At 62.9% G+C, this 19,375-nt stretch overlaps 4 protein-coding genes across 7 annotated transcripts; 1 reads left to right on the top strand and 3 right to left on the bottom strand.

The window, feature by feature from the left end:
• Positions 1–177: 177 nt before the first annotated feature.
• LOC148220964 (uncharacterized) lies at positions 178–3,504 on the bottom strand. Of its 2 annotated transcripts, XM_088180058.1 has the most exons (3): positions 2,801–3,291; positions 1,962–2,093; positions 178–1,345 (listed from the first exon to the last, which is right to left on the bottom strand). In XM_088180058.1, the coding sequence occupies exons 1-3, from the start codon at positions 2,801–2,803 to the stop codon at positions 1,121–1,123; spliced, it is 360 nt and encodes a 119-aa protein (XP_088036184.1). In that variant the 5' UTR covers positions 2,804–3,291; the 3' UTR covers positions 178–1,120. The 2 variants fall into 2 exon arrangements, with proteins under 2 accessions (XP_088036184.1, XP_088036183.1); XM_088180057.1 differs by having other exon boundaries at positions 1,962–3,504.
• Positions 3,505–3,654: 150 nt separating this feature from the next.
• Positions 3,655–6,690, bottom strand: VAMP8 (vesicle associated membrane protein 8). 2 transcript variants are annotated; one of them, XM_088180055.1, is made up of 3 exons: positions 6,577–6,690; positions 4,838–5,026; positions 3,655–3,861 (listed from the first exon to the last, which is right to left on the bottom strand). In XM_088180055.1, the coding sequence occupies exons 1-3, from the start codon at positions 6,673–6,675 to the stop codon at positions 3,718–3,720; spliced, it is 432 nt and encodes a 143-aa protein (XP_088036181.1). In that variant the 5' UTR covers positions 6,676–6,690; the 3' UTR covers positions 3,655–3,717. The 2 variants fall into 2 exon arrangements, with proteins under 2 accessions (XP_088036181.1, XP_088036182.1); XM_088180056.1 differs by lacking the exon at positions 6,577–6,690 and adding an exon at positions 6,246–6,393.
• Positions 6,691–6,815: 125 nt separating this feature from the next.
• On the top strand, positions 6,816–14,385 carry GGCX (gamma-glutamyl carboxylase). 2 transcript variants are annotated; one of them, XM_088180052.1, is made up of 15 exons: positions 6,816–6,955; positions 7,031–7,243; positions 8,020–8,178; positions 8,384–8,549; positions 8,977–9,055; positions 9,160–9,233; positions 9,734–9,897; positions 10,172–10,431; positions 10,666–10,797; positions 11,205–11,356; positions 11,654–11,823; positions 12,123–12,253; positions 12,321–12,468; positions 12,919–13,108; positions 13,178–14,385. In XM_088180052.1, the coding sequence occupies exons 1-15, from the start codon at positions 6,934–6,936 to the stop codon at positions 13,329–13,331; spliced, it is 2,214 nt and encodes a 737-aa protein (XP_088036178.1). In that variant the 5' UTR covers positions 6,816–6,933; the 3' UTR covers positions 13,332–14,385. The 2 variants fall into 2 exon arrangements, with proteins under 2 accessions (XP_088036178.1, XP_014746841.2); XM_014891355.2 differs by having other exon boundaries at positions 9,127–9,233.
• Positions 13,841–18,907, bottom strand: MAT2A (methionine adenosyltransferase 2A). Its single transcript, XM_014891380.2, has 9 exons — positions 18,728–18,907; positions 17,227–17,304; positions 17,027–17,149; positions 16,834–16,946; positions 16,616–16,759; positions 16,318–16,536; positions 15,819–16,001; positions 15,578–15,711; positions 13,841–15,229 (listed from the first exon to the last, which is right to left on the bottom strand). The coding sequence occupies exons 1-9, from the start codon at positions 18,816–18,818 to the stop codon at positions 15,127–15,129; spliced, it is 1,188 nt and encodes a 395-aa protein (XP_014746866.1). The 5' UTR covers positions 18,819–18,907; the 3' UTR covers positions 13,841–15,126.
• Between the last annotated feature and the right edge of the window lie 468 nt (positions 18,908–19,375).

Genomic DNA, 19,375 nt, shown 5'->3' with positions numbered 1-19,375 from the left:
CCAGGTGTGCCCAGGGTGTCCCTAGGGCACATGCCATGGGTGTGTCTAGAGTGGGTTGTTTATTGTGGCGGTTCTTGAATCAGGGCCTTTTGTTATTGTAGGGTCCCCTTGAAGATCATCCCACTGCTCTGTTTTTGTAGGGTCTCCCAGCAGCAAGGCACAGAGGGGTTGTTATTGTAGGATCTACCCCAAGCAGATTATGGTGTTTATTTATTGTAGGGTCTCCCTAGAGAGGGTCCAGATGTTCTCCCTGGAGCAGGTCCTGCTGGTTTGTTTTTTTAGTCTCTCCAAACAAAAGTTGGGGTGTTTATTTCTCATACGGTTTCCTCAGAGGAGATCCAGCATGTTTGTTATTGCAGGGTCTTCCCAGAGATCATCCTGATCGTTTGTTATTGTAAACAACAATACGATCTCCCTGAAGTAGATTCTGATGTTTAGTAATTGTAGGGTCTCTGTGGAGGTTCTGGCATGTTTCTTATTGTAAGACCTTCCCAGGACAGAAGGGAATTTCTTCAATGGGATATAATCCCATTGGTTTGGGATTGTAGGATTTCCCCCAAGTGATACCCCTGCTCTGTTTTTGTAGGGTCTTCCCAAAGAGTTCTTGGTATTTATTTACTGTAGGGTCTCCTCAAAATAGATCCTGGTGTTTATTTATCATAGAGTCTCCCTGAAGTAGATCCGGCAGACTTGGTTGTTGTGGGGTCTTAAACATATTCTGGTGTTTATTGTAGAGTCTTCTCAAGAGTTCATCCTGCTGGTTTATTTTTGTGGGGTATCTCCAAATCAGGTTCTGGAGCCCTAGTTACTGTAAGGTCAACCCAAAACAGATCTCGGTATTTATTTATTATAGGGTCTCCCTGAAGTTCATCCTCCTGGTTTGTACTTGTAGGGTCTCCCCAAAAGAGCTCTTGGTACCTGTTGTAGTGTTTCCCTTGAGTGGGCCTTGCTGGGTTTTTCTTGTAGGGTCTCTTCAAAGCAGATCTTGGGGTTTATTTATTGTGTGGTCTCCTTGAAGCTCATCCCACTGGTTCATTATTGTTATTGTAGGGTCTCCCCAAGCAAGTCCTGGTGTTTATTTGTCGTGGAGCCCCTCAGGCTCTGTCCCCCCATTGCTCTGTCATGAAGTTCCTGCAGTGCTAGGGGGGTGCTTGGAGCCCCCCTGTGGGGTAGGGACAGTGCTGGTGACAGTCTCAGGGGATGACCGTGCCAGGGCCAGTGCCAGTGCCAGACCCAGAATGAAGAGGAGGAGGAGGCCGAGGCCAAGAGCCACCAGGTGCCACCGCCGATGTCGCCTGCGCTGGCGCCGCGTCACTGTCTGTGTGGTGCGAGTGAAGGCTTCACTCTGTGGGGACATGGAGGAGGATAGGGGACAGTTCCCCCAAGGGCTACAGAGGGGTTGGGGGGATCTGTAGGAACAGACAGACACCCCCCAGCCCTTCTATGGCCCCAGAGTCTCTCCTCTCCAGACTATGTCCCCACAGTGTCCCCCAGGACTATAGGTTACCCCAAGGCTCTATGTCCCAATACTTTGTCCCTCCTGGGTCTCTGTATGTTCCCCCCACAGGGCTCAATGTCCCTAGAGCAAGTCCAGTCCTGAGACTGATGTGCCCATCGTGTCCCCCAGGCCTCTGTATGTATCTCATAGGGCTACATGTCCCTATACTGTGCCCCCAGGCTATATGTCCCTAAAACAGATCCTCCCTGGGGCTTAATGCCTCTGCAGTGTTCCCGGGCTCTGTGTCCCCAGATTTAAATGTCCCCATAAAACCCCACTCCCCCTCCCCTGGTCCATGTGTCTATGCTGTCCCACCCTGTGTCTCATGTCCTGGCCATCTCCAGGTATCCCTATAGCGCCACACTCCAGCCCCGGGCCATATGTGTCCCCAGGCCCTGACCCGGCTCTGCAGCTGTTCCAGGTGTCCCCTCTAGTGCCACTCCCCCACCGCCGCGTGTCCCACCGCTAGTCGCAGGTCCTGGGCCCGGCTCTGCAGCTGCTCCAGGTGCCCCTCCCGCTCCAGCGCCCGCGCCAAGTTCTGTCGCATCAGATCCACCACCTCCTCGGCCTCGAGCTGGCACCGCGCGAGCCCCGCCTGGGGACACGGGGGGACAATGTGGGGGCACCGTGGGGACATGGGGGAATGTTGTGGGAATACTGGGGATATGGGCGCTGTGGTGAAGAGGGACCGGGGGGACAAAGGGAATGGGGATGCCACAGGGACAGGCAGGGACACAGAGGACAATGGGCACCATGAGGAAGGGAGACTGGGGAAACGTGGGGACACACGAACCACGGGGATGGGCCCTGTGGGGACCAGGGGACATGAGGATTATGGGGACGATGGAGACACGGAGGACTATGAGGAAACTGCCACCATGAGGACAAAGCCTGACCATGGGAACAAGGGCACTCCAGGGACATTGGCACAGCGAGGGGGGAACACAGGGACCACGGGGACAGGAAAACCGTGGGGACGTGGGCACAGGGCCACCTGAGGATGGGAACCGGGGGAGTCACGAGCACTGCGGGGCTAAAACACACACGAGGACACCGGGACCACGGGGCACGGCGGGGGACACGGCGACATGCGGGGCCGGGACACGGGAAGTCCCGCGCGGGCCACCTCCCACCACCCCTGAGGGCCACGTCCCTCCCTTCGGCAGGGTGAGCCGGCGGAGCGGACCGGGACTGGCACCGGCACCGGGGGATCCCGAACCCCGCGAGTCCCGTGTCTCCGATCCCGGTCTGCCCCCGGGGAAAGCGAAAGCGAAAGCGGTGGCAGCGAGGCCCGGGACTCACCATGGTCCCGGTACTGCGGGTCGCTGTCGGTGCCCGGACCAGTGCGCCCGTTCCTATACCCGTCCCGCCTCGGGCCCCAGCGGCCGCCCCGGACGGGAGGGACCGGGACCGCCCCCGCTCCTACCCTCGAGTGTCCAGTCCTGGGACACCCCGGCCCGCAACCCCCAGGACGGGGCTCCCCAAGACCCTCCCCCCACTCAACCCTCCCCAACTTCCAGGTGCCCTGTGTCCCCAGAGAGCCCTCTGTCCCCACAGCCCCTCATGTCCCCATGTGTCCAGAGAGCCCCCTGTCTCTACAGTCCCCCATGTGTCCAGAGAGCCCCCTGTCCCCACAAGTTCCCCATGTCCCCAAGACCCCCAGAAATGTCTGCCTTGGGACTGCCCTGCCCCCGAGAAAAGTGGCCCCACAGCCACATTCACAGACACATGTCAGAGTCCTCAAGTCCCTGCAGATATGGGGCCACACCAGGACCCCCATGTCCCTGCCCCTCCCCTTCCCCCCCCTTCCCCCCAGCCTCCGAGAGTGGCAGTGCCACCACAGTGTCCTTTGTCCCTCGGTGCCTGGCACGGCCTCCAGCGCCCTGGCACAGCACTTAACCCCCCCCACGCATCCCCTCATGCCTGTGTCCCCACACGTGTCCCTATTCTTACCCCACGTGAGTGTCCCTGGGGCCTGCCCCCGACCATGTCCTCCCATGTCCCCATGCATAATCCTGTGTCCCTATGCCTGTCCCCTCTGTGTCCCCATGCCTGTGTCCCCCCATGTCATGTACCCATGCCCATCTCACCATGTCCATCTGTGCCCCCCACCATGTCCCTTGTGTCCTCCCACCACACACACACACAGGTCCTGCTGGCTCTTCCCTCCATCTGTATTTGGGCCTGGGGGTGGCTGTGTTTTCATGGGGACAGTGGCTTTAGGTGGGGATGGTGCCAGTGGCTAGGAGGATGATGAGGACGAGGACAATGACGCCCACGAGGCCGAGGATGACGAGCAGCTTCACATTCTTCCACCAGTAGCGCCGGGCCATCTTCTGGGACGTTGTGCGGAAGTGCTCTGACTGCAGGGACAGTGCTCAGAGACATGCGGACATCCCTGATATCCTGGGGACAACACACTGCCACCCCAGGGGCACCCCACAGCCATCCCAGGGCCATCTGCTGTGATCCCAGGAACGTTCCTGACATACTGGGGATGCCAAGTGACACTCAGGGACATCCCTGACACCCTGGGGACTGCTCACTACCACTCAGGACACTCATCTGTTGCACACCAGGGACTACACTGCCACCCCAGGGATATCCATGCCACCCTGGAGAACCCAAATGCCATGCAAGGGACAGCCCTTACCTCCTGGGAACACCTCTGTCACCTGGGGACCCCAACTGTTACTGCAGAGACATCGGCTAAGATCCTGAGGACAGCCGTGCCACCTTGGGGACCCCAAAGGCTATCCTGGAGACAATCCTGCCCACCCTGGGGACCCTCTGTTGCCACCCCCACACCAACTGCAACCCTGGGGATCCTCGTGGACATCTTAGGGACAACCCCTGCCCATCCCACTGGGCACCCTGCAGTCCCCTTAGGGACCCTGGTCTCCCTTGGGGATCTTGTGTCCTTGACCTGGGGTTCCAGCACCCACCCTGGGGACCCAGTGTCACCTCAGGAGCCCTGCAGCACCTTGGGGACTTTGGAATCAACTCAGAGACACTGTGCCACCTTAGGGACTTCAGGGAGCATTGTGCCCGCCCTTGGGACCCTATGCCCACCCTGGTGACTCCATGTCCAATGTGGGTACCCCATGCTCACCCTGGTGATCTCCTGCCCACCCTGGTGACCCCACAACTACCCTGGTGACTCCTTGCCCACCCTGGGGACCCTGTGCCCACCCTTGGGACCCTATGCCCACCCTGGTGACACCATGCCCAATGTGGGTACCCCATGCCCACCCCTGGTGACTCCCTGCCCACCCTGGGGACCCCATGCCCACCCTGGTGACCCTGTGCCCACCCTGGGGACTCCGTGTCTCCCCTCACCGTAGCCTCCAGGTCCTGGCTCTTGCTGTGCAGCTGCTCCAGGTTCTCGCCGCGAGCGAGGATCCGCTCCACGTTCTGGGTCATGATGCTGGTGACCCCCTGCACCTCCCGTTGCAGCGCTCGCACGCGCCCCTCGCCCGTCGTGGCCTGTGTCGCGACATCCGCCGGGATCCTCCCTGGGACCCCCGCCTGTAGCACAGGGCAGGAGTCAGGGAGCACCTTCAGCACTCCACATATATCCTGGACATCCCCACAACACCCCACAGCACCCTATAGACACCCCAGGTATGTCCTGGGGCACCCCTGCACCCTCAGTGTACCCTGGCTACCCTACAAACACCCCATGCACCCCAAAGGTATCTGCCAAGCCTCTCATGGGCACCCCAGCATCCCATGTGAGCCCCATATACACCCCCTGTGCACTCCCCATACCCCATATACACCCTACAGGTACCCCAAGGGTGCTCCCACAGTACCCACAAGGCACTTCATGTCCACCCCAAGCACCCTATGTGCACCCTGGGCACCTCTCCAAGCACCCTACAGGCACTTCCATGACATCGCATATGTATCTCAGACACCCCACAATGATCCCTGGATAGCCCATATACACTCTCAAGTGTCCCTTAAGTGCCCTGCGTCCCCCACAAGCACCCCGGGGCCACCTCAAGCATCTACTGAGCACCCCATGGGCATCCTGGGTACTTCCTCGAGCCCCTACAGGCATCCCACACCCCCACCACCTCCAGCACCCCATAGGCATCCTTTGAGCACCCCATGTGCCCCCCAGGCATGCATGCCCCAAGAACCCTGCAGGCACAGTGTGGGCCCCCCAGCACCCTGTGTGCACCCCTTGGCATCCCACACGTACCCCAGATCCCCATATGAACCCCAGAAACCCGAAAAAGACCCCCTAAGCACCTTACGGGCTCCCCAGGCACTCTCTGTGAACCCACCTGGCACCTTGTACGCTCCCTGGGCACCCCATGTGAACCCTATGTCAAAGCAGCCCACAGGTGCACCACGTCCACCCCAACCACCCCACAGGCGCTTCCCCAGGCACCTTTTGGGTCCCCCGAACACCCTCCCGCATCCCATAGGCACCCCCTTGGCACCCAGCCCCCTATACACAACCCGGATACCCCAAAGGAACCCTCTAAGCACCCTATGGGCACCCCATGGCACCCTGGGCACTCTGTGGGCACCCCAGACGCTGCGCTGGAGCCCCCGAACGGACCCCCTAAACACCCTAGGGGCACCCCTCACCCCCTATGGACACCCCATTGGCACTCCACAGATACCCAGGAACACCCCGGCTGCTTCCCCACGCACACTCCCGGAACCCCGACACATCCCGGCGCCCCCACAGAGACTCCCATAGGGACCCCCACAGGGACCCCGCACCCACCCCCGGTACCCCCCCATGTCCCGGTCCCATCATGGTCCGATCGGCCCCGCTCAGCTCCGCTCCCACGGCGGTCCCAGACCCGCCCCGCCTGCCTAGGGCTTCCGGGAGCTGCGGCAGCGCAGGCCGGGGGCGGGCCGGGGGCGGGCCGGGGGCGCGGCGGGGCCAGGGTCAGGGCGGGGTCGGGGGTCCTACAGAGCCGGGGATGCCGGGTTTGCGGGGGTCGGGGCGGGTTGGCCGGAGCCGGGGAGGCCTGGAAGGGGTCGCGAGTCGGGGATCGCGGGCCGGGGGTCAGGGGTCACAGACTGGGGGCCAGGGGTGGGGGACCACGGACCGGGGTCGGGGGTCGAGAGTCACAGGCTGGGGCTCGGGGATCACGGGCCGGGGGTCGTGGGTCGGGGGTCACGTGCCGGGGTCGGGGTTGGAGGGTCATAGGCCGGGGGTCACGGGCCGGAGGTCGTGGGTCGGGGTGACCGGCCGGGGGCTGGGGGTCGCGGGCCGGAGGTCGGGGGTCATGAGCCGGGGTCGTGGGTCACGGGCCGGGGCTCGCCGCCTGATAGGGAAAGAGCGGGGCTTGGCGGGGTGTGGTCACATAGCCCCGCCCCTTCGCCGCTGATTGGCTACCGCTGCCGTCACGCGCGGCGGCGGCGGGGCGGGGCGAGCCGGGCCGGGCCGGGCCGCGGCCGGGGCGATGGCGGCTGCGGCGGCAGTGGGTACGGAGCGTGGCGGGGCGGGGACTTCCGGCACCCCCGGGAACCCCATGATGCCTGATCTGTGACCTCCGACAGGCCCGGCGCGGCGGAGGCGGCCGGAGCGGGGGGAGGCAGCGGGGCCTCCCCCGAGCCCCACCGGATCCCCCAAATCGTCCGGTACTGGCCCCGGGTTGGCGCGGCGGCTGCTGGGGTTCGAGCTACGGGACCTGACACGATGGCACCGTTTCGTCCGTCTGCTGCACCGGCCGCAGGACCCCGCTGCGCTCGGAGCTTTCCGCGCAGCCTTCGGTCAGCGGGGATAGGACACCGGGGGAGTTCCGGGGGGACCGGGGCTGGGAGGGACCAGGAGAGCCGGAGGTACTTCGAGAGGACAGGGCAGACCGGCGGCTGGGCGAGCCAAGGGGCTCTAAGGGGCACGGGGACCGCAGGGCTCGGGGGCACCGTGACAGGGAGACCATGCACGGGGGGACGCCGGGTGGACACCGGAGGGATAGAGCGAGCAGGGACTGGGGGGGACCAGAGAGCTGGGAGGGCTCTGGGGGGGCTCGAGGGCACGGGGAACCTCTGGATGGGAGGGTCCGGAGGGGCTCGAGGGCACAGGGAGATCGTGGGCCAGAAGAGCCTCCGGAGGGGAAACGGGGTACCAGGTGCAGGCAGGCTGGGGGTCCCGAGTGGCCGCGGGGACCGCGGGGCTCTGGCGTGGCTGGAGGGGCTCTGAGAGGGATGGGGGAGCTGCGGGAGGGCTCCAAGGGGATAGAGAGGCTGGGCCTGCGGGGGCTCAGGGAATCCAGGGGTTTGGGGGGCATCGGGACTCTGTGGGGGCTAAGGGGTTTGGGGAGAGGGGCTGAGATCCAGGGGTCCCCCCCGTCTGAGGGGAGCCGGCAATGTCCAGCCGTGACACGTCAGCACCAGAGCAAAGGTTGGGCAACGGCCTGGGTGGGTGGAAGGGTGAGTGCCCGCTCGGACACCCAGGGGGCCCTCTGGGGGGACACGGCCACTGACCGACGGACGCCTGGGCCCCCCTGGCCCGGTGGGGTCACTGACCCCCTCTTCACATCCCCCAGGGCTGCTGATGGCCCTGGATGTGCCACAGGAGCGGGGCCTGGGGCACCTGGACCAGCGGTACCTGGATGGGCTGGAGGTGTGTCGCTTCCCACTACTGCCTTTCCTGCAGCCCCTGCCCCTGGACTGGATGTACCTGCTCTACACCATCATGTTCCTGGGTAGGACTGGGATGGGGCCAGGGAGGAGCGGGACAGGCAGGGGATGGCACAAGGGCAGGAGCAGGGGTGGGATGTGGACAGGAATCATGGAGAGGTCTGGCACTAGGGTGGGAATGGGCATGGGGACTGGAACGGGAAATGAGGGGGGCTAGGGGACAGGCACCAAGAGGGGACAGGGGATACATCGGGGGTCCTGTGCCCACAGGAGCATTGGGCATCATGCTGGGGTGCTGCTACCGACTGAGCTGTGTGGCGTTCCTGTGCCCGTACTGGTACCTGCTGCTGCTGGACAAAACCTCCTGGAACAACCACTCCTACCTTTACGGGCTGCTGGGCTTCCAGCTGGCACTGCTGGGTGCTGACCGCTACGGGTGCGCACCTGGGGGGCTGCAGGGACCCCAAAGTACAGGGAGCTGTGGTGACACAGGGCGACATGGGGGGCACTGGGGATACCAGGCTCTGGGGTTCTGCAAGGCAGCAGGGTAGGGACATGGGGCTGGGGTTCCCATGGGGTGGCAGGTTTTGGGATCCCTTGTGGCTTGGGGCCCCCGGACGTGGCATAGGCCATGGTGTCCCCAGCAAATGGCACAGGTGCTGGAGTCCCCATGGTGCTGTGTCCCCAGGGGACATCCCTGTGGCCCTGTATACCCCCACCTGATGGGACAGGTCCTGGTATCACCTCTGGCACTCTGTCCCCAGCGTGTCCTCGTGGGGCAGTGACACATGTGCTCACGGCTCTGGCAGTGGGTGACAGTGGCCTTGTCCCCACCATGCCCGGAGTCCCCCATGTCCCCGCAGGTCCGTGGACGGGCTCTTCCGTCCCCAGAAGCAGAACGCCCATGTGCCGCTGTGGAACTACACCCTGCTGCGTGCCCAGGTGAGTGTCCCTGCCCTAGGACCCCCGGGATCCCCTGGGGCCCCCAGGACCCTCTGACCCTGATCCCTCAGGTGTTCATTGTGTACTTCATCGCGGGGCTGAAGAAGCTGGACGCCGACTGGGTCGGGGGGTTCTCCATGGGGACCCTCGCCCGGCACTGGCTCTTTGCACCCTTCAGGTCAGGGGAGGGGAAGGGGCGAAGGGGTGGGAGGGTGAGGAGGGGGACAGGGGTGGGGTGAGGATGGGATGAGGGTGAGGGGGGTGAGGGGTGGTATGGGGTGAAGATGAGGAGGGTGAAGGGGGTTGATGAGGGTGCAGTGGAATTGAGGGGTCCAAAGTGGGGATGAGGAGGGGTTGATGGGGATGGGGTGACAGGAATGGGGCACAGTGAGGAGGGTCAGGGGGGGATGATAGGGAGGGATAGGATGGGATGGGATGGGATGGGATGGGATGGGATGGGATGGGATGGGATGGGATGGGTTATGGGGTTGGAGGATGAAGTTAAGGAGGTTTGATGAGAATGGGGAAGGGGGATGATGGGGAAGGGAGGGTGACTGATGGGCTGAGGTTAGGATGGGGATGGGATGAAGAAGGGTACAGGGGGATGGGTTTGGGTTGCAGATGAGGAATGTAGAGGGGATAGGGTGAGGCCGATCCCAAGGAAGGCTCTGTGTCCAGGCTGGTGCTGTCCGAGGAGCTGACCAGCCGGCTGGTGGTGCACGGGGGGGGCCTGGTGCTCGACCTCTCTGCTGGTTTCCTGCTCTTCTTCGATGCCACGCGGCCCCTTGCCCTCATCTTCGTCACCTACTTCCACTGCATGAACTCCCAGCTCTTCAGCATCGGTGAGGAGGGACATGGCACCCCCAGACACCCCCAGTGTGCCCAGGGCGCCCCCAGAGCATCCCCAGCCTGGACATGGAACCCCTGGGTACCCCGAAACACCCCCAACCAGCGCAAGCTCCCCCCACCACGGCCCCCAAAACCCTCCCAGTCCTGAACAGGGGTGCCCAGACACTCTAAAACATGCTGGCCCTGTGCAGCCCCCCCCCAGTCCCAGACAGGGGCACCCCCCCCACCCCTGGGTGGAGTGTGGGTCCCTAAGTGTCCTCCTCCCAGGCATGTTCTCCTACACCATGCTGGCCACCAACGGGCTCTTCTGCCGACCCGAGTGGCCACGGGGGCTCCTGGCCCGCTGCCCCCCCTGGCTGCAGGGGTGGCTCCCCAGCACAAAGCCCCCCCAGCCCAGCCCTGACTGCCACTACGGTGGCCGGGGGGCACGGGGGGGCCTTCGGCCTCGCCAGCACTTGGCCGCAGCCTTCACCATCCTCTACGTGCTGGAGCAGCTGTTCCTGCCCTACTCCCACTTCATCACCCAGGTGGGCATGGGGGGGAGGGACTGGGGAGACAAGGGGGTGGTCTGATAAGAGTAAGGAGTTTGGGAGACACAGGGAGGGGGCTGGGGGATGAGGGCATTCGGGGGCATATAGGGGGCAGTTTGGGGAGTGGGCATTTAGGGTAGTAAATGGGGGCTGGTGGTCGGTATGGGAGTCCCTGTCCCCTCCTTGTCCCATGGGGACTCTGTCACCCGCCCCCCCCCCATGTCTCGCCAGGGCTACAACAACTGGACCAACGGGCTCTATGGCTACTCTTGGGACATGATGGTCCACTCCCGCTTCCACCAGCATGTCAAAATCACCTACAGGGACGGGCTCACTGGGGAGGTGGGCTACCTGAAACCAGGGGTGAGTAAGCCCTGTGGGGACCTGAGACTGGGATGCACTGGGCTCAGGGGTATGGAGGGATGGGGGCTTTGGTCAGTTTAGACAAACTCAGTGGTTTGAGCCAACACCCACCCCCAGGCCTCAGTTTCCCCAATCCCTCCTTTTCTTGCCATGCCTCAGTTTCCCCCTGGTGACCCTCCATCACCCCAAAATACAGAGACTTCCCCCATGGCCCTCAGTTTCCTTCATCCCTCATTTTCCCCCATCACCTCCCACTCATGGAACAACCCCCGTGCATCATTTTTCCCTATTCTGCATTTTCCCCCAATCCTCATCGTGGCCCACAGCCCTCAGTTTCCCCCATCCCTCATTCCCCTGCGCCTCAGTTTCCCCACGCCTGTCCCCTGGCTGACCCCGGCTCCCCGCAGGCGTTCACGCAGAGCCGGCGCTGGCGGGACCACGCGGACATGCTCAAGCAGTACTCGGCCTGCCTGAGCCAGCTGCTGCCGCGCTATAACATCACCCAGCCCCAGATCTACTTCGATGTCTGGGTGTCCATCAACGAGCGCTTCCAGCAGAGGTGGCACAGGGGACAGGGGCTGTGGGGGGACAGGGGCAGTGGGGGACCCATGGGTGGGTCTGGAATGGGAGCTGTGGGTGCTGCTGCTGGAGTTGGTGCTTTCAGCTGAGGTTAGGGAAGACACAGGTGCATGTGGGGTGTTGGTGGCTTGTCCCCACAGGCTGGGGGACCCACAGGTGGACCTGTTGTGTGCTCTTATGGTCCCCCATGCAATTAGCACCGTCACTTCCACAAGTGGTCTAGGGGCATGCACAGGATTTGGGGGTGCTGCAGGGTCTTGACACCTTGTCTCCTCAGACTTGTGGACCCCCGGGTGGACCTGGTGCGTGCCCCATGGTCTCCATGGACCCCCACACCGTGGCTGCTCCCACTGCTGGTGGATCTCTCTCCGTGGCGCCAGCGGCTGCAGGAGCTGGAGGCACAGCTGGATGGACACACGGACACCGTGTTCATTGCAGACTTCCCTGGTGTGGCCCAGGGGGGTCAGGGGGTCCTGGGGGTGGGGTACAGGGGTTTCAGGCCATGGAGAGGGGTCAGTGGTGAGTACAGGGAACAAAGGGTCTCAGGAGTTCAGGGGTTGGGTAGAGGGCGTGGGGGAATCCTGAGGTTGAGGTGGGATTTTGGGGTACAGGGAGTCCCTGCAGTCAATGGGAGGGGTGGAATAGAGGACATGGTGGGGGATGGCAGAGGGCTTGGAGGGATGTGGTACAGGGCACAGGGGGTCCCAGGAGTTCGAGGTGGGGGTACAGGGCCAGCTGTGTTCCAGGCCTGCACCTGGAGAACTTTGTGAGCGAGGACTTGGGGAACACGAGCCTGCGGGTGCTGCGGGGGAAGGTGCTGGTGGAGCTGGTGGACCAGCAGCAGAACTACTCGCTGCAGGAGGGTGAGGGGATGCAGGTGAGAATCAGAGAGATCCCGGGGGGCTTGGGGGTGCCTGAGGGTGCTGACACTCCTGCTCCCCCAGCTACCGGCGGGGCAGTATCACAAGGTGCACACAGTGTCCCCGGAGCCCTCGTGCTACATGTACCTGTACGTGAACACCACGGCACTGGAGCTGGAGCAGAACCTCACAAGGCTGTGGGAGCTTCGGGAGCGCGCGCGCAACGGCACCGGTGAGGGCGGGGGAACCCCAAATACCCAGTAATCCCTGGGGACCCCAGAACCCCTGACACCTCACACCTAGGAATCTCAAAATCCCTGACACCTTGCTTCCTGGGACCCCAAAATCCCTATCACCTCACCCCCTGGGCAGCACTGGGGGCTCCCAAAAGCTCCATCACCTCAGCCCCTGGTGAGCAGTTGGCTGAGGAGATCATGGAAGTCGCTGTCACTGGGGTGGGGGGGACAGCGGGGCCCCCAAATTTGTCACCTCATTCTCTGGTGAGCAGTAGGCTGGGAGGATGACAGAGCAACCCAGCCCCTGTCACTCAGGTGGGGAGATCATGGCAAGGTCCCTAGTTACTATCACCAGACTGGAGGGATCATGTGAATCCCCAGCATCCCTGGCACTGAACTGTCGGGATCACAAGCACCCTAAAACCCCTACCACCTCCACCCCCCAGAACAGTCCCCACTGCCTCCCGAGCTGCGTCCCCTCCTGGGGGAGCCCCCACCCGCGGGGGTCGCGCTGGACCCGGTGGTGTCGCTGTTCCTGCGGCGGGAGCAGCGGGAGCAGCGTCGTGAGCGGGAATCCAGCCTGGCCCAGCGCCTCCGGCGCTTCCTCCGCAGGAAGTTCTTCCTCTTCCGACGCAGGTCAGTCCCAAAGCCCCCTGTCCCCCCTGTCCCCCACTGCACCCCCCGTTGTCACCACTGTCCCCGCAGTGCCCTGATGACGCTGATTGCGCTGCGGAACCTGGCGCTGGGCCGCCCGTCCCCAGAGCACCTGGCACAGGAGGTGGCCTTCGCCAGCTGGCGTGGGGAGGAGGAGGCTCGGCCCGAGACCGACGGGGGGGCCCAGAGGGGCCCCGAGCTCTAACTCCCCAAATAAATGCAGTATTTTAAGCCAGAAATCTTCCCGTGCCTCAGATTCTTCCCATAACCCATGCCCTGTCGGTTCCCCACCCACTGTACCCATTTCCTTCCCTCCTTCACCAGCTCCAGCTCCCCAACCACATTCCCTTCCTGGTTCATCCATCCCAGTCTCCCCTGTACCCCAGTGCCTATTTCCCCTCACACTCCACTTCCCCCATACCCCAATTTCCTGATCTGTTTCCCCATTCCTCAGTATTTCCCAAACTCCAACTTCCTCCACACCCATTGTCCTGATACTCATTCCTGCCTTATACTCCACTTCCCTCACCCCTATTTCCCCAGATCCCAGGACCCTGTGCCTCAGTTTCCCCGGTACCTTTCCCCTCAACTCACCTTCTCTCCATCTACCCCCCCATATCCCACTTTCCCCAATTTCTCCATCTCCCAGAACCTCAGTTCCCAAAACCCTCCAACTGCCCCCTGTACCTGTTTCCCCCACATACTCAAGGTGGCTCTAACTCATCACTTTTATTGAGATTTTTTTTTTAAATTTCTTTTTGGATTCAGTGGATCAAAACATTCGGACGAAACCTCCCGAAAATAGTAAAATCAAGAAAAAAAAATCCTCAAGGGCAGGAGAAAGCCCCCTCTGCCCCCCTCCAAGGCACTCTGGGGGCCGGAGCCTGGGCGGGCAGTAAACAAGCCGGCTTCTCTGTACCACACCGGCCACCAGCGCCACGCCCAGGGCACCCCCGGCGCTCCAACAAACCCAATCCCCCCCCGTTTCACCCCAAATTGGTGGGGGGCGGGGGGAGGGCAGGGGGAGGGGAAGAGGGGGCTTTCAGGGATCAGGAGCTGCCAGCTGAGTGCGGGGACTTCTCTGTACTCACGCCCCCGCCTCGGCGCACAATAAATACACCAAACCTTCAAGTATCAAGCGCCAAATGCCCCCCCTTTCCCCCCAAAATCCAGACAAACTTGGGGGGTGGAGGAATTGTGCAGTTGGGGAGTCGCTTCAGCTTTTGGATTAAAACCCCCCAAAAAAAAAAAAAAAAAAAGTAAAATGTTTTCCTCTGGTACTGAACCCGCGGGGGGGGGGGTTGGGTGTTGGTTTTAGCGTGTCCCCCAAAAATGTGCATTTTTGGAACAAAAAGAGGTTAAAAATGAGGGTTAAGAACCAAACCCAGCACCAGCAAGGTCCCAGGGGGGTGGGGAGGTGGAATGGGAAGTGTCTTCCCCACCAGTGGGACTTGGGGAGCCAAAATGACTATCCCCCCCAGTGGAATGGGGACTGTGGGGGGGACACACAGAGAGCCAGAAGGAGGGGTTTGTGTGGCCCCCTCGCAGCAGGATGGGGGGAACAGTAGGAGCCAAAATGAGGGGGTCCCCCTAATGTAGTGGAATTTGGGGTCAAGGGGGAACGGAGAGTGATAAAATTGGGTATCCCCCCACGGCAGGACTGCTGGGACCCAAAACGGGGTGGCCCTTGCCACAGTGGGACTGTGGGGGTATGAGGAAGGGTGAGAGAGGGCACTTGGGCCTTTTTCTCCATCTCACAGCTCGGAATAAAGACAGATTTGTTAAAAATTATCCAGAGGGATCCGGGGGGACACGAATGGGAGGGCTCCAGGAGAGGCACATGGTCCCCACACAACCAAAACGATGGTGAGAGACAATGGCGGGGCCGGGGAGCCTGGGGTGGGGGGGGGCCGGGAGCTCTTTCCCCCAGAGCCCACGGGCTTCTCTGTATCCTACGCCCGCGGGAGTGGGGGAAAAAGCCCTAACAATGCTCTTTTCTCTCAGTATTTTAGTTTTTTGGGCACTTCCCAAGGGAAATTGTCCCTACCAAAGTGGCCATAGGCTGCAGTCCTCTGATAGAGGGGCTTCTTCAGATCCAGATCCCTGGAATACACAATTCCCGACTCAGTGAGGCGGCCCCGGGGTCCTGCCTTCGTCCCTTCCCTGCCTGGCCGGGGGTTCCGCAGTGACGCCTCCACCTCCTCCCCACCCCGCGGGGCGGTTGGAGCTTCCCCAGCTGCTCTCTCGAGACACCCGGCACGCTCCTGACACTGGGGAAGCTCCAAGCGCTCGGCTCCGGCGGATACTTACCCCGTCCGCGCCCCGAGCGCGCCTTCTCCATTCAGCCAAGCAGCTCCGCGCCGGGTCCAGGCACCAGGCGGTCCCCAGGCTGCTCCGGGAGGGACCCCCGCCCACCCCCAACCCCCTGGCACAGACCCCCACGCCCATTACCTGACGATGACTCCGGGCCGCAGGTCAAAGTTCTTCTTGACGATCTCCAGCAGCTCCCGCTCACTCTTCTGAGAGGTGCCGTAGTGGAAGATGGAGATAGACAATGGGTGCGAGACCCCGATGGCGTACGAGACCTGCGGCGGGGGAGGCGGGGTTGCAGGTGAGGCCAGACGCCCAAGACCCTGGGGAGCGGGGCTCCCCGCACCCACCTGGACCAGCCTCGACCCAGAGCAGCACCCACCTGCACCAGCACCCTGCGACACAGCCCAGCCTTCACCAGGGACTTGGCCACCCAGCGTGCAGCATAGGCGGCCGAGCGATCCACCTTGGTGTAGTCCTTGCCCGAGAAGGCGCCGCCCCCGTGCGCGCCCCAGCCCCCGTAGGTGTCCACGATGATCTTGCGGCCTGTCAGCCCAGCATCACCCTGTTGGGGATAGCAGCTTCACAACCCTGCCCACATTTCACCAGTGTCATCATCGCCGAGCCATCACCATGCTGTGACCACTGTAGTGTTATCACTGCCACCGTAACCACACTGTCTCTACCATCTCTGTGCCATTCTCACCACCATCAAACCACTATAACTACTACCACTGTGCCACCTTCAGTTTCACCATGCCCTCAGCACCACACCATCACTGCTGCCATCATTGCCACTATCATGCCATCCCAACTGTCACCAGCACCACAGTGTCACTGTTGCCACCACCACGCTGCCCCCACAGTGCCCTTGGATGCACCTGGGGCCCGCCAATGACGAAGCGGCCGCTGGGCTGCAGGTGGTAGATGGTGTCATCGTCCAGGTACTTGGGGGGCACCACGGCCTTGATGACCTTCTCCTTGAGCGCATCACGCATCTCATCCAGACACACGTCCTCGTCGTGCTGCACCGAGATCACGATGGTGTGCACCCGGATGGGGATCACTGCCCCGCGGTCTTGCATGTACTGCACTGTCACCTGCCAGGGGACATCAGTCAGAGGCCAGGCAGGAGGTCAAGGGACTCCTGAGGGCTTTGTGGACTCACCGGCACCTCACCTGTGTCTTGGAGTCGGGGCGCAGCCAGGGCAGGGCTCCACTGCGGCGCAGCTCGGCCAGCTTGGCATTGAGCTTGTGCGCCAGGACGATGGTGAGAGGCATGCACTCCTCCGTCTCATCCGTGGCATAACCAAACATGAGCCCCTGTGGCAAAGGGACAAGGAGGTCACACCCATCCCTTGGGCACACCACAGCAACCTCAGGGGCGCGAGTCTCACCTGGTCACCAGCACCAATGTCCTCCTCGCTGCGGTCCAGGTGCACGCCCTGGGCAATGTCCGGGGACTGTTGCTCCAGGGCCACCAGTACATTACATGTCTTGTAGTCAAAACCTGTGGGGGACGAAGGAGGCTCTGGTGAGCCCAGTGCCACCCCTGTGCTGTCACCAAAGTGGTGGCAGCCCAGGACGCACCTTTGGAGGAGTCGTCATAGCCGATGTGCCGGATTGTGTCCCGGACCACCTTCTGGTAGTCCACGTTAGCCCGGGAGGTGATCTCCCCCGCCAGCAGGATCATCCCAGTTTTGGCGACCGTCTCTGCAGGGAGAAGAGTGACATTAGCACGGCATCACCTCCACATCACCCACCTGCTGTCCCCTGGTGCCCTTACTCACCACAGGCCACCTTGGCATCAGGGTCCTGCTTGAGGTGGGCATCAAGGACAGCATCACTGATCTGGTCACAGATTTTATCTGGGAACATGGAGAGCAGGAGGCGTCATGGTGGCGTGGGACAGCCCAACATGGCACAGCCCTTCCTTCCGGAGCACAGGGATCAGAGCCCCATAATCCATGAGCCCCCCAGACTGCACACAGCCCTTGCATTGTCCCCAGTATGGAATTCCAGGCATGTCCCAGTTAAGCTGCAGCTCCAACTAAGGCTGAAACCTGTGGCACCACTGAGGGGATCAGACCTGTATCCCAGCTTCCCAAATCTGCAGCACGCCAGCTTTCAGCAGCTCTGCCTCCAGCCAAACCCCACCAGACACACAGCTTCCTCCGGCTCCCAGGGTGTTTTGTGTGGGTGGGGGGTGTCCGGGGCGTCCCAAGCGCCACCCGTGTCTCTGGGACTGCGGGTGTCCTTGGCAGCGACCTTCTGGGCAGGATCAGGGCGAGGACAAGGCAGCGCCCAGGGGGGGTGTGGGTGGAGGATCACCCGGATGCCTTTTTGGTAGGAAAGAGAGAGGAAATGGACTTCATAGCCTCCTCCCTCAGGCAGCTTGGAGGGAGCCCCAGAACAGCCGCAGTTGTGCCATCGGGATAGGGTGCTTGAGCCAGAAGGGGCAGAGCTGTGGGGTGCTGTGGGGCTTGAGTAGGATCCAGAGCTGACTGAACTCGGGAGGGGCTGAGTGTGCCCTGAGAGGGGGTGGCAGAGTGAGAGGGCGTGCCAGAGTGAGAGGGTTCGGGGGTCCTGGGTGTGCCCAGGCAGCGGGTGCTGGGCGTTGGCAGCCGCCTCCGCAGATTAACGGTCATGTGCTCCAAACCGGCGAGGACAAAGCCCGGGAGAGACCGGCACCGGCTGGTACCGAGCTGGAAGGCTTCAGCCACCGCCCGAAAGAAGCGTAACCCCCTCCACCTGCGGCGTCAGGGCACACCTGGGGAGACCCACGAGACTTCATCACTGGCCGGGGGACATCAGCGGTATCGTCGGGGGACGTGAAGGGGCGGGGGGGGCGGCTGAAGGCGACACTCCGGCGGTGGGGGAAGTGCGTGGGGGTGACTAGGCCTGTCTTACCCCCAGCGTCCACGCGGGGAAAGAGCCGACGGGGGAGCTCATGTGCAGTACGGGGGCACTGGGAACTGCTTAGTCACGGCTGAGTCACGGCAGTACCGGCCGCCCCCTCCCCCCGCCCGCCCCACCGTCACCCCCGTGTCCCGCCCCACGCGGGCAGCACGTGCGCGCCGGGCCCGCAATGCGGCGAGCGCGCACCCGCCTCACACTGCGCGCGCGCCCGCCAGCGTCACCGGCCCCCCCCCACGCCCCCGGCCCGCCCTCATTCCCTCCATCCTCATCCTCACTTCCTTCATCTTCATTCTCACCATCCTCCTCCTCATGCCCCCCCGCCCGGCCGCGCCTGCGCGATCGCCGCCCCGCCCAGCCCCGCTCGGCCCGCACCTGGGTGTCCCTCGCCCACGGATTCGGAGGTGAAGAGGAAGGTGCCCTCCTCGATGAACACCTCGTGGAAGCCGTTCAGCTGCCCGTTCATGGCGGCGCGATGGGCGGCGACAGGCGGAAGGAGAAAGCAACGGAGCAACAAAACCCAGCCACGGCAGCGATGGACTGAACGCGGCCCCTTCCTCACCGCCTGTATTTATATCCTCCTCGCCCCGCCCCGCTGCTGCGCCCAGCCAATGGTGAGCGTAATACGCGCCACAGGGGCGGGGGGGCAGAACCACTGCAGTCAGGCAGGGAGAGTACGTTACGTAACGCGGAATTTGGGCTCAAACTCCGGGGCAACCCGTAGCGCCCCGCCGCCAGCCGGGCACTCACAGGAGCTAGAGCGCTGCTCAGACTGTCTCCGCTGCTCCGCATAGTGCAAGGTTGCGGGCAGGCACTAATGCCCCCGGCGTACTTCCCCGTGGTGGCCTCATGGTGCCTCCCACGAGGCTCGGCCGCCCGAGGCGCGCGGCGGCGCACGCATGCGCCCCGCGACGGCATGAAGAGCGCACGCGCAGTACGCGGCCGGCGGGCAGCGGGGACGGCCCCGCCCCCCCGCCGCCATCTTGCGCAGACCGGCGTCGCCATTGTGTGACATCGGGCCCG

This window comes from Sturnus vulgaris, chromosome 28 (genome assembly GCF_052056855.1).
Source record: "Sturnus vulgaris isolate bStuVul1 chromosome 28, bStuVul1.hap1, whole genome shotgun sequence".
In the NCBI taxonomy this organism is placed as follows: domain Eukaryota; kingdom Metazoa; phylum Chordata; class Aves; order Passeriformes; family Sturnidae; genus Sturnus; species Sturnus vulgaris.
The sequence above is the reverse complement of the archived record's forward strand: the minus strand, read 5'-3'. Positions and strand labels throughout refer to the sequence as shown.

What these genes read in the sequence shown, in the direction of transcription:
- LOC148220964 (XM_088180057.1), bottom strand. Translation starts at nt 2,135, where the DNA reads ATGTCCCCACGGTGCCCCCACATTGTCCCCCCGTGTCCCCAGGCGGGG. An exon ending in CCCAGGACCTGCGACTAGCG is followed by an intron (nt 1,346 to 1,961) that starts GTGGGACACGCG and finishes ATGTCCCCACAG; the next exon opens with AGTGAAGCCTTCACTCGCAC.
- VAMP8 (XM_088180055.1), bottom strand. Translation starts at nt 6,675, where the DNA reads ATGACCCTCCAACCCCGACCCCGGCACGTGACCCCCGACCCACGACCC. An exon ending in ACTCTCGACCCCCGACCCCG is followed by an intron (nt 5,027 to 6,576) that starts GTCCGTGGTCCC and finishes CCTGTGCTACAG; the next exon opens with GCGGGGGTCCCAGGGAGGAT. An exon ending in GCCAGGACCTGGAGGCTACG is followed by an intron (nt 3,862 to 4,837) that starts GTGAGGGGAGAC and finishes CTGTCCCTGCAG; the next exon opens with TCAGAGCACTTCCGCACAAC.
- GGCX (XM_014891355.2), top strand. Translation starts at nt 6,934, where the DNA reads ATGGCGGCTGCGGCGGCAGTGG. An exon ending in CTACACCATCATGTTCCTGG is followed by an intron (nt 8,179 to 8,383) that starts GTAGGACTGGGA and finishes CTGTGCCCACAG; the next exon opens with GAGCATTGGGCATCATGCTG. An exon ending in CTGGGTGCTGACCGCTACGG is followed by an intron (nt 8,550 to 8,976) that starts GTGCGCACCTGG and finishes ATGTCCCCGCAG; the next exon opens with GTCCGTGGACGGGCTCTTCC.
- MAT2A (XM_014891380.2), bottom strand. Translation starts at nt 18,818, where the DNA reads ATGAACGGGCAGCTGAACGGCTTCCACGAGGTGTTCATCGAGGAGGGC. An exon ending in TCGTCATTGGCGGGCCCCAG is followed by an intron (nt 16,002 to 16,317) that starts GTGCATCCAAGG and finishes TATCCCCAACAG; the next exon opens with GGTGATGCTGGGCTGACAGG. An exon ending in GTCGCAGGGTGCTGGTGCAG is followed by an intron (nt 15,712 to 15,818) that starts GTGGGTGCTGCT and finishes CCCCCGCCGCAG; the next exon opens with GTCTCGTACGCCATCGGGGT.